The 11,954-nt window shown below is 58.0% G+C and overlaps 1 protein-coding gene across 1 annotated transcript; it reads right to left on the reverse strand.

Annotated features, from left to right (window-relative positions):
• Positions 1 to 1,665: 1,665 nt before the first annotated feature.
• On the reverse strand, positions 1,666 to 11,121 carry LOC147109771 (SLAM family member 6-like). Its single transcript, XM_086002368.1, has 4 exons — positions 11,076 to 11,121; positions 6,373 to 6,702; positions 1,861 to 2,145; positions 1,666 to 1,745 (listed from the first exon to the last, which is right to left on the reverse strand). Exons 1-4 carry the CDS (start codon positions 11,119 to 11,121, stop codon positions 1,666 to 1,668), a joined length of 741 nt encoding a protein of 246 aa, XP_085858494.1.
• Positions 11,122 to 11,954: the final 833 nt, after the last annotated feature.

Here is an 11,954-nt window from a genome sequence, read left to right on the forward strand (position 1 = left end):
TCCGTCTGTCAAGGAACATTGATGTATGGAACAAGGGTGATTATTCCTCCTAAGTTAAGAGAGAGAGTTCTAAAGGAACTGCATGAAGGTCATCTGGGGGGAGTCAAGATGAAAAGCCTTGCTAGGGCTTATGTGTGGTGGCCGGGTATTGACCAACAGATAGAGGATCTGACGAAAAGCTGCTCAGGGTGCCAAAAAGTGCAAAATGCACCTCCGATTGCACCGCTGCATCCATGGGAATGGCCTTCAACCCCATGGCAACGTGTACATATTGACTTTGCTGGTCCATTCATGGACTCCATGTTTTTAATTGCGGTGGACGCACATTCTAAATGGCCAGAAGTGATTAAGATGACTACCACTACCTCGGAAAAGACGATCGCGGTGCTAAGAACGATATTTGCAAGAAATGGATTGCCAGAACAAATATGTTCAGACAACGGACCGCAGTTCGTGTCAGAAGAATTCCAGAAATTCATGAAGAAGAATGGAGTGAAACATTATACCTCTGCCCCATATCATCCGGTTACAAACAGGTTGGCCGAGAGATTTGTACAAACGTTCAAAAAAGCAATAAAGGCCATGAGCGAAGATCAGATTCCACTACAACACAAGGTGGACAAATTCCTACTGGCATATCGAAACGCCACTCATGCAGTGACAAACCAAAATCCTGCCATGATGTTCTATAACAGGAGGTTGCGGTCCAGGTTGAACTTGTTAAAACCAAATGTGCGGAGGGAAGTTGAAAACAAACAGTTCCAGCATATAAATAACAAGACCACTCGGAGTTTCGAAATAGGACAACCAGTGTTAGCCCGGGACTATAAAAACGAGAAATGGCAATCTGGAACAATTCGGGCCAGACAAGGACCCCTGATGTACACAGTAGATATTGGTGAAAATGTAATACGGCGTCATGCTGACCAACTGGTAGAATCGAGAACAAGGGTCGAACCCAGGGTTACGGCAGAGACAACCGTGGAAGAAGTTAGTGAACCTGAAGCATCTACCTCAGAAGTGAATGTACCTGATGATGATGTCCAATCCATAAGAGATCAACTAGATGAGTCACCCCAGCAACGAGAATCAGAGACCCCTGAAAGGCGTTATCCAACTCGAATCAGGAGGCCTCCTCAGAGACTGAATCTTTGAACTGTTTTGCATGAAGTTGTATATATATATGTTAAATGGGGATATAACTGTTAAGCTAAAAAGGGAGGATTGTGGTGTATGTAACCTGTTCCACCTTAAGAGAACTACCTTAAGAGATGTACTACTTTCTCTTGGCTGCTGTATACTGTAGTACCGGTGGTGACCACACCGGTATATAAGCATTGTGTAGTGATTTACTGGGCAGTTCAGCCCTGACCTCCGAATAGTAAAGACCTGTTAAAGTTATTCTTGTGGTCTGTGTCCAGTGATTTATAATAAGCATAACTGGGACACACAGACTTAACAGGTTGTAGGGGCTGGAGGAGGTTACAGAGATCAGGAGGGTTGTAGGGACTGGAGGAGGTTACAGAGATAGGGAGGGGTGTAGGGGCTGGAGGAGGTTACAGAGATAGGGAGGGGTGTAGGGGCTGGAGGAGGTTACAGAGAGAGGGAGGGGTGTAGGTCTGCATGAAGGTTACAGGGTTAGGGATGTGAAAAGAAGGTCAGCGATCAACAGATGTACGTACGGGACTCGGTGCGAGCTGGGATACGGCGGGGCGGGGCGGGGGCCAAGCAGAGTTTTGGATAATCTGAGGGTGATGGAGGGTAGAACGTGGGATTCCGGCCAGGGGGGTGTTGGCCATAGACCAAGGTGAACAGTGAGCCGAGCCGGCACCGACCCAGAAGGACAAAGCGGTTCCTCACCTATGCTGCAGTCCGGGTTTAGATCGATCTGAAAGCTGGCTGCACTGATGGCGTTGCGCGCCATGCATTTGTAGAAGGACTTGCTGCCTTGGGGCAGGGCCTGGACGGACACGATGACCTGGCTCCCGTCGCCGCTGATGTGGTGGAAATCGTCCGGGCGCAGAGCGGAGCCTCCAGCATGCCAGGTGTAGCTGAGGTTGCTGCCCTTTTCGACCAGACAGCGCAGGAGGCACAAGGTGAAATTCGAGGACCTAGACACCAGGATGCTCACATTGCGAACTGGTTCTGCAAGGAAAGCAACAAAAATGTTCTCAGGTCAGAGCCCGGTGATATCCGCGGCAAGTGTGAGAGGACTTGGAGAGACACCAGTCAGTGTACAGATATCTCCCTGGGAAAGAGGAACTGAGAGACACCAGTCAGTGTACAGATATCTCCCTGAGAGAGAGGGACTGAGAAACACCAGTCAGTGTACAGATATCTCCCTGAGAGAGAGGGACTGAGAGACACCAGTCAGTGTACAGATATCTCCCTGAGAGAGGGACTGAGAGACACCAGTCAGTGTGCAGATATCTCCCTGAGAGAGAGGGACTGAGAAACACCAGTCAGTGTACAGATATCTCCCTGAGAGAGAGGGACTGAGAGACACCAGTCAGTGTGCAGATATCTCCCTGAGAGAGAGGGACTGAGAGACACCAGTCAGTGTACAGATATCTCCCTGAGGGAGAGGGACTGAGTGACGCCAGTCAGTGTACAGATATCTCCCTGAGAGAGAGGGACTGAGAGACACCAGTCAGTGTACAGATATCTCCCTGAGAGAGAGGGACTGAGAGACACCAGTCAGTGTACAGATATTTCCCTAGAGAGAGAGACTGAGAGACACCAGTCAGTGTACAGATATCTCCCTGAGAGAGAGGGACTGAGTGACGCCAGTCAGTGTACAGATATCTCCCTGAGAGAGAGGGACTGAGAGACACCAGTCAGTGTACAGATATCTCCCTGAGAGAGAGGGACTGAGAGACACCAGTCAGTGTACAGATATCTCCCTGAGAGAGAGGGACTGAGAGACACCAGTCAGTGTGCAGATATCTCCCTGAGAGAGAGGGACTGAGAGACACCAGTCAGTGTGCAGATATCTCCCTGAGAGAGAGGGACTGAGAGACACCAGTCAGTGTACAGATATCTCCCTGAGAGAGAGGGACTGAGAGACACCAGTCAGTGTGCAGATATCTCCGAGAGAGAGGGACTGAGAGACACCAGTCAGTGTACAGATATCTCCCTGAGAGAGAGGGACTGAGAGACACCAGTCAGTGTACTGATATCTCCGAGAGAGGGGGATTGAGAGACACCAGTCAGTGTACAGATATCTCCGAGAGAGGGGGATTGAGAGACACCAGTCAGTGTACAGATATCTCCCTGAGAGAGAGGGACTGAGAGACACCAGTCAGTGTACAGATATCTCCCTGAGAGAGGGACTGAGAGACACCAGTCAGTGTACAGATATCTCCCTGAGAGAGAGTGACTGAGAGACACCAGTCAGTGTGCAGATATCTCCCTGAGAGAGAGGGACTGAGAGACACCAGTCAGTGTACAGATATCTCCCTGAGAGAGGGACTGAGAGACACCAGTCAGTGTACAGATATCTCCCTGAGAGAGAGGGACTGAGAGACACCAGTCAGTGTACTGATATCTCCGAGAGAGGGGGATTGAGAGACACCAGTCAGTGTACAGATATCTCCGAGAGAGGGGGATTGAGAGACACCAGTCAGTGTACAGATATCTCCCTGAGAGAGGGACTGAGTGACACCTATCAGTGTACAGATATCTCCCTGAGGGAGAGGGACTGAGTGACACCTATCAGTGTACAGATACCTCCCTGAGAGAGGGGGACTGAGAGACACCAGTCAGTGTACAGATATCTCCCTGATAGAGAGGGACTGAGAGACACCTATCAGTGTACAGATATCTCCCTGAGGGAGAGGGACTGAGAGACAGCAGTCGGTGTACCTGCCAGATGATGGCTGGTCTAAAGGGAAAATGGAATATGAGGACAAACTGGCGAAAAATATAAAATCGGATTGTAAAAGCTTCTATAGGTATGTGAAAAGGAAAAGACTGGCGAAGGTAAATGTAGGTCCTTTACAGTCAGAGACGGGAGAATTTATAATGGGGAATGAGGAAATGGCAGAGAAATTAAATGAATACTTTGTTTCTGTCTTCACGGAGGAAGACACAAAAAGCCTCCAAGAAATACGAGAAAACCAAGGGTGTGGCGAGAATGAAGAACTTAAAGAAATTATTATTAGTAAAAAAAACAGTACTAGCAAAATTAATGGGACTAAAAGTCGATAAATCCCAAGGACCGGATGACCTGCATCCTAGTGTTTTGAAAGAGGTGGCCATTGGGATTGTGGATGCATTGGTTGTCATCTTCCAAAATTCTATAGGTTCTGGAACGGTTCCTGCAGATTGGAGAATAGCAAATGTAACCCCGCTATTTAAGAAAGGAGGGAGAGAGAAAACGGGGAACTACAGACCTGTTAGCCTCACATCAGTAGTTGGGAAAATGGTGGAATCTATTATAAAGGATGCAATAACTGGGCACTTAGAAAATAATAGTAAGATTGGGCAGAGAGAACATGGATTTATGAAAGGGGAGTCCTGTTTGACAAACCTATTGGAGATCTTTGAGGATGTAACTAGTGGAGTAGACAAAGGGGAACCGGTAGATGTGGTGTATCTGGATCTTCAGAAGGCCTTCGATAAGGTTCCACACAAGAGGTTGGTGAACAAAATTAGGGCACATGGAATTGGGGGTAATATACTAGCATGGATTGAGAATTGGTTAACAGACAGAAAACAAGGAGTAGGGATAAACGGGTCTTTTTCAGCATGGCAGGCTGTGACTGGTGGGGTACCGCAGGGATCGGTGCTTGGGCCCCAGCTATTCACAATCTATATCAATGATTTGGATGAGGGGACTTACAATAACATTTCCAAATTTGCTGATGATACAAAGCCAAGTGTCAGTGTCAGTTGTGAAGAGGATGTGAAGAGGCTTCAAGGGGGTCTCGGCAGGCTCAGTGAGTGGGCGAGAACATGGCAGATGGAATATAACGTGGATAAATGTGAAGTTATCCACTTTGGTAGAAAAAACAGAAAGGCAGAGTATTTCCTAAATGGTGAAAGATTGGGGAATGCAGTATGAGAAGAGATTGAGTAAACTAGGCCTGTATTCTCTTGAATTCAGAAGAATGAGAGGGGATCTCATTGAAGCATACAAAATTATTACAGGGCTTGATAGGGTGGATGCTGGGAGAATGTTTCCCTTGGCTGGGGAGTCTAGAACCAGGGGTCACAGCCTCAGGATAAAGGGTAGGCCATTCAGGACTGAGATGAGAAGAAATGTCTTCACACAGAGGGTGGTGAATCTTTGGAATTCTCTACCCCAGAGGGCTGTGGAGGCTCAGTCATTGGGTATATTCAAAACAGAAGTTGATAGATCTCTGACTAGTAAAGGCATCAAGGGATATGGCGATAGGGATAAGTGAATGGAGTTGAGGCAGAAGATCAGCCATGATCTCATTGAATGGCAGAGCAGGCTGGAAGGGCCGAATGGCCTACTCCTGCTCCTATTTCTTATGTTCTTATGTTCTAACTTATTATTTAGTGTTCAAAATAATAGGGTTGAATGTCAGATGTCGCAAACTTAAAGTAACGTTAATTATTAACAAGATACGCTGAGCAGCATCCCTTGGGCAAAAGCTTGCCGTAGAATGCTACCGTGTCACGTGCCGTGCTTGGGTCGTTGCCGTTGATCAGAACTTAATTGAATTCCATCGTATCTGTTCCAACACCCACTTTCGAAGTCTTTACCTCAACCCATTCCGTGTGACCACTCGCGCGTTTCATACTTACGTTACGGAGCCATCATTCGAGGCTGACATCACTGCCGTGCCTTTGTACCCATAGATGTCGAACTCCCTACCCTGCCACACTCCCCGAAGTTTCCAGCTCAGTTGCTCTTTCTCAGGCAGGTGTTTATCGTCAGGTGAGGCTTCAGGGTCCTTTCTGGGAACCCACAGCTCTGCGCAATAACTTTCGTTTGGACCAGTTATTTGTTCATACATTTTTGCAACTCCCCCAATGTTATTCTCTTAAACCAAACCCCTGCTACGGTAAATGATGTGGTCATCTTCGGCAGAATGAGTTAACAACTTATTAAATCTCTCTGGTCATGGGTCCAAGTCCCACTACACGGACGTGTGCACGGAAATCTAGGCTGACACGCCAGTGAAATACTGAGGGAGCGCCGCACTGTCGGAGGGGCAGTACTGAGGGAGCGCTGCATTGTCGGAGGGGCAGTACTGAGGGAGCGCTGCATTGTCGGAGGGGCAGTACTGAGGGAGCGCTGCATTGTCGGAGGGGCAGTACTGAGGGAGCGCTGCATTGTCGGAGGGGCAGTACTGAGGGAGCGCTGCATTGTCGGAGGGGCAGTACTGAGGGAGCACTCACCGTAGACATGCAGCTCCAAGACTTTGCGAGTCAGTTCGTCCCAGATGTACCAGACCACGGCGCGGTAGATGCCGGTGTCGGTCTGCCGGAGGGAGTGGATCCTGAGGGCGAAATCGGGCGTCAGCTCCATGCGGGCGGCGAAGGTTGGCAGGCAGAGGCGGGTGCGGTTGCCCAGCTTCTCGCAGAGTGTGGTGGTCCGGTCGACCAAGGTTCGGCGGTAGCCCCACTGGATGATCTCGGGGTGACCCTTCAGGCCGGGCGGCAGAGTGACCGACTGACCGATGCTGGCGTTGAAGAGCCTGCTGACCACCCAGGGGGCGTAAGCCCGGCCTGGGAATGGACGGAGAGAGGGAGAGAGAGATGGTGAGAGAGGGAGGTTCAACCCCAGACTGCGCCCCTTACCCCCAGACACCGCGCCCCTCACCCCCAGGCACCGCGCCTCACCCCCAGACACCGCGCCCCTCAACCCAAGACACCGCTCTTCACCCCCAGACACCGCGCCTCAACCCAGACACCGCCCCTCCAACCCAGACACCGCCCCTCACACCCAGACACCGCACCCTCACCCTCAGACACACCGCCCCTCTCCCCCAGACACCGCCCCACACCCCCAGACACCGCCCCTCACCCCCAGACACCGCGCCCCTCATCCCGACGCCGTGCCCCCTCACCCCCAGACACCACCCCTCACCCCCAGAGACCACGCCCCTCACCCCCAGACACCGCGCCCCTCACCCCCAGACACCGTGCCCCTCAGCCCCAGACACCACACCCCTCACCCCCAAACACCGCGTCTCACCCCAGACACCCCGCCCCTCACCCCGAGACCACGCCCCGTCAACCCGACACCGCGCCCCCTCACCCCCAGACCCCGCGCCTCATCCCCAAACACCTCACCCCTCACCCCCAGACACCGCGCCCCTCACCCCCAAACACCGCGCCCCTCACCCCCAGACACCGCCCCTCACCCCAAGACACCGCGCCTCACCCCCACAGACACCACGCCCCTCACCCACAGACACCGCCCCTCACCCCAAGACACCACGCCCCTCACCCACAGACACCGCACCCCACCCCCACAGACACCACGCCCCTCACCCCCAGACACCGCCCCTCACCCCCAGACACCGCCCCTCACCCCCAGACACCCCGACCCTCACCCCCAGACACCGCCCCTCACCCCGTCACCGCGCCTCACCCCCAGACACCCTGCGCCTCTCACCAGACACCGCGCCCTTCACCCCCAGAAACCGCCCCTCACCCCCAGACACCGCGCCCCTCACCCCCAGACACCCCACCCCTCATGACCAGACACCGCAACCCTCACCCCCAGACACAGCCCCTCACCCCCAGACACCCCGCCCCTCACCCCCAGACACCGCCACTCACACCCCGACACCGCCCCCTCACCCACAGACACCGCGCCCACTCCCAGACACCGCGCCCCTCACCCCCAGACACCATCCCTCACCCCCAGACACACCGCCCCTCACCCCCAGCCACCCCGCCCCTCACCCCGACACCGCCCCTCACCCCCAGCCACCCCGCCCCTCACCCCGACACTGCCCCTCACCCCCAGACACCCCGCCCCTCACCCCCAGACACACCGCCCCTCACCCCAGACACCCCGCCCCTCACCTCCAGACACCGTGACCCTCACCCCCAGACACTGCGCCCCTCACCCCCAGACACCCCGCCCCTCACCCCGACACCCCGCCCCTCACCCCCAGACACCCCGCCCCTCACCCCGACACCCCGCCCCTCACCCCGACACCCCCGTCACCCCCAGACACAGCCTCTCACCCCCAGACACCCCCGTCACCCCCAGACACAGCCCCTCACCCCCAGACACCGCGCCCACTCCCAGACACCGTGCCCCTCACCCCCAGACACCCCGCCCCTCACCCCCAGACACCGTGCCCCTCACCCCGACACCCCGCCCCTCACCCCCAGCCTCCCCGCCCCTCACCCCCAGACACCCCGCCCCTCACCCCCAGACACCCCGCCCCTCACCCCCAGACACCGCGCCCCTTCATCCCCAGACAGCGCCCCTCACCCCAGACACCCCGCCCCTCACCCCTAGACACCGCGCCCCTTCATCCCCAGACATCGCCCCTCACCCCCAGACACCCCGCCCCTCACCCCTAGACACCGCGCCCCTTCATCCCCAGACATCGCCCCTCACCTCCAGACACCCCGCCCCACACCCCGACACCCCGCCCCTCACCCCTAGACACCGCGCCCCTTCATTCCCAGACATCGTCCCTCACCCCCAGACACCCCGCCCCTCACCCCCAGACACCCCGCCCCTCACCCCCAGACACCGCGCCCCTTCATCCCCAGACAGCGCCCCTCACCCCAGACACACCGCCCCTCACCCCTAGACACCGCGCCCCTTCATCCCCAGACATCGCCCCTCACCCCCAGACACCCCGCCCCTCACCCCTAGACACCGCGCCCCTTCATCCCCAGACATCGCCCCTCACCTCCAGACACCCCGCCCCACACCCCGACACCCCGCCCCTCACCCCTAGACACCGCGCCCCTTCATTCCCAGACATCGCCCCACACCCCGACACCCCGCCCCTCACCCCTAGACACCGCGCCCCTTCATTCCCAGACATCGCCCCTCACCCCAGACACCCCGCCCCTCACCTCCAGACACCCCGCCCCTCACCCCTAGACACCGCGCCCCTTCATCCCCAGACATCGCCCCTCACCCCCAGACACCCCGCCCCTCACCTCCAGACACCCCGCCCCTCACCCCCAGACAACCCGCCCCACACCCCGACACCCCGCCCCTCACCCCTAGACACCGCGCCCCTTCATTCCCAGACATCGCCCCTCACCCCCAGACACCCCGCCCCTCACCCCCAGACACCCCGCCCCTCACCCCCAGACACCCCGCCCCTCACCCCCGACACCCCGCCCCTCACCCCCAGACACCCCGCCCCTCACCCCCAGACACCCCGCCCCTCACCCCCAGACATCGCCCCTCACCCCCAGACACCCCGCCCCTCACCCCCAGACACCGCGCCCCTTCATCCCCAGACAGCGCCCCTCACCCCCAGGCACCGCGCCCCTCACCCCCAGACACCGCGCCCCTTCATCCCCAGACATCGCCCCTCACCCCCAGACACCCCGCCCCTCACCCCCAGACACCGCGCCCCTTCATCCCCAGACATCGCCCCTCACCCCCAGACACCCCGCCCCTCACCCCCAGACACCGCGCCCCTTCATCCCCAGACATCGCCCCTCACCCCCAGACACCCCGCCCCTCACCCCCAGACACCCCGCCCCTCACCCCCGACACCCCGCCCCTCACCCCCAGACACCCCGCCCCTCACCCCCAGACACCCCGCCCCTCACCCTCAGACACCGCGCCCCTTCATCCCCAGACAGCGCCCCTCACCCCAGACACCCCGCCCCTCACCCCTAGACACCGCGCCCCTTCATCCCCAGACAGCGCCCCTCACCCCAGACACCCCGCCCCTCACCCCCAGACACCCCGCCCCTCACCCCCAGACACCGCGCCCCTTCATCCCCAGACAGCGCCCCTCACCCCAGACACCCCACCCCTCACCCCCAGACACCCCGCCCCTCACCCCCAGACACCCCGCCCCTCACCCCCAGACACCCCGCCCCTCACCCCCAGACACCGCGCCCCTTCATCCCCAGACATCGCCCCTCACCCCCAGACACCCCGCCCCTCACCCCCAGACACCCCGCCCCTCACCCCCAGACACCCCGCCCCTCACCCCCAGACACCGCGCCCCTTCATCCCCAGACAGCGCCCCTCACCCCAGACACCCCGCCCCTCACCCCCAGACACCCCGCCCCTCACCCCCAGACACCCCGCCCCTCACCCCCAGACACCGCGCCCCTTCATCCCCAGACATCGCCCCTCACCCCCAGACACCCCGCCCCTCACCCCGACACCCCGCCCCACACCCCTAGACACCGCGCCCCTTCATCCCCAGACATCGCCCCTCACCTCCAGACACCCCGCCCCACACCCCGACACCCCGCCCCTCACCCCTAGACACCACGCCCCTTCATTCCCAGACACCGCCCCACACCCCCAGACACCCCGCCCCTCACCCCCAGACACCCCGCCCCTCACCCCCAGACACCCCGCCCCTCACCCCTAGACACCGCGCCCCTTCATTCCCAGACATCGCCCCTCACCCCCAGACACCCCGCCCCTCACCTCCAGACACCCCGCCCCACACCCCGACACCCCGCCCCTCACCCCTAGACACCGCTCCCCTTCATTCCCAGACATCGCCCCTCACCCCCAGACACCCCGCCCCTCACCTCCAGACACCCCGCCCCTCACCCCCAGACACCCCGCCCCTCACCCCCAGACACCCCGCCCCTCACCCCCGACACCGCGCCCCTCACCCCGACGCCCTGCCCCTCACCCCGACGCCCCGCCCCTCACCCCCAGACGCCCCGCCCCTCACCCCCAAACGCCCCGTCCCTCACCCCCAGACACCGCGCCCCTCACCCCTAGACACCGCGCCCCTTCATCCCGACATCGCCCCTCACCCACAGACACCCCGGCCCTCACCCCCAGACACCCCGCCCCTCACCACCAGACACCGCGCCCCTTCATCCCCAGACATCGCCCCTCGCCCCCAGACACCGCTCCCTTTGGCCCCGCCCCCTCTCCCTCAGGCCCCGCCCCCCGGGGGTTTTACCCGCCCACAGGAGGAGGAGCTGGATCAAGGCGGCCGTCGCCTCCATCTCCAGGGGCAACGGGGCCGTCAGCCAATCGGCGGCCGGCCCCCGCGTGGGGGCCCGGCCAATCAGAACGCGTCGTCCTTCACCCCGCCCTCGGGCGCCGCTCACCCACCCGACGCGCCAAAGGGGCTGCTCCAATCAGGCTCCGGCCCCCACGTGGGGGACCGGCCAATCAGATCGCATCCCTCCAGTCTGCAACAAAAAGTTATCGGTTTATTAATGGCGATTAAAACAATTATTCGTCATGATACTGCCTTTAATTATATGCTCGTGTAATTATAACTTAATAAACTGCACAACTGTTTTATAAAAATCAGACCGGAAATCAGACCCGAATTCCCACTCCCGGCCCACCGAGGAACGCTCCACCCAGCAGCTGTGAGAGCTGTAAATATACCGGGTGCATTGCCGTATGATAGCAAAATACTGCAGATGCTGGAAATCCGAAATAACAACAGAAAATGCTGGAAAAACTCAGCAGGCCAGGCAACATCGGTGGAGAGAAATTAGAGTCGACGTTTCGGGTCTAACCCTTTTTCAAAAAAGTATTCCTGACTGGTGCTCGATGTAAATGTTTACTATCTCTGCAAGTTACACGTGTCTGTAGAAATATCCACATTCATTATTCATTTATTGGGACGCATCTGCTTAATTGTGAATTGAGGCAGTGCATTGCAGATCCCAACAACTCGCAGTTAAACAATGGTTCCCAATGTGCCAGTGTGCCAGTGGAGCCTTCGCTCGCCTGAGGAAGAGACTGTTTGACGACCAGGACCTGAAACCCGGCACTAAGCTCATGGTCTACAGAGCAGCAGTGATACCCGTCCTGCTGTATG

This window comes from Somniosus microcephalus, chromosome 12 (genome assembly GCF_052327205.1).
Source record: "Somniosus microcephalus isolate GS21.2 chromosome 12, FLI_Smic_1.0, whole genome shotgun sequence".
Classification (NCBI taxonomy): Eukaryota; Metazoa; Chordata; class Chondrichthyes; order Squaliformes; family Somniosidae; genus Somniosus; species Somniosus microcephalus.

Bases quoted from the DNA above. Each gene is read 5' to 3' on its own strand.
- LOC147109771 (XM_086002368.1), bottom strand. From the start codon at position 11,121: ATGGAGGCGACGGCCGCCTTGATCCAGCTCCTCCTCCTGTGGGCGG. The intron at 6,703-11,075 runs GTAAAACCCCCG...GTCCATTCCCAG, and splicing joins GCTCCTCCTCCTGTGGGCGG to GCCGGGCTTACGCCCCCTGG. The intron at 2,146-6,372 runs GTGAGTGCTCCC...CTTTCCTTGCAG, and splicing joins CTTGGAGCTGCATGTCTACG to AACCAGTTCGCAATGTGAGC.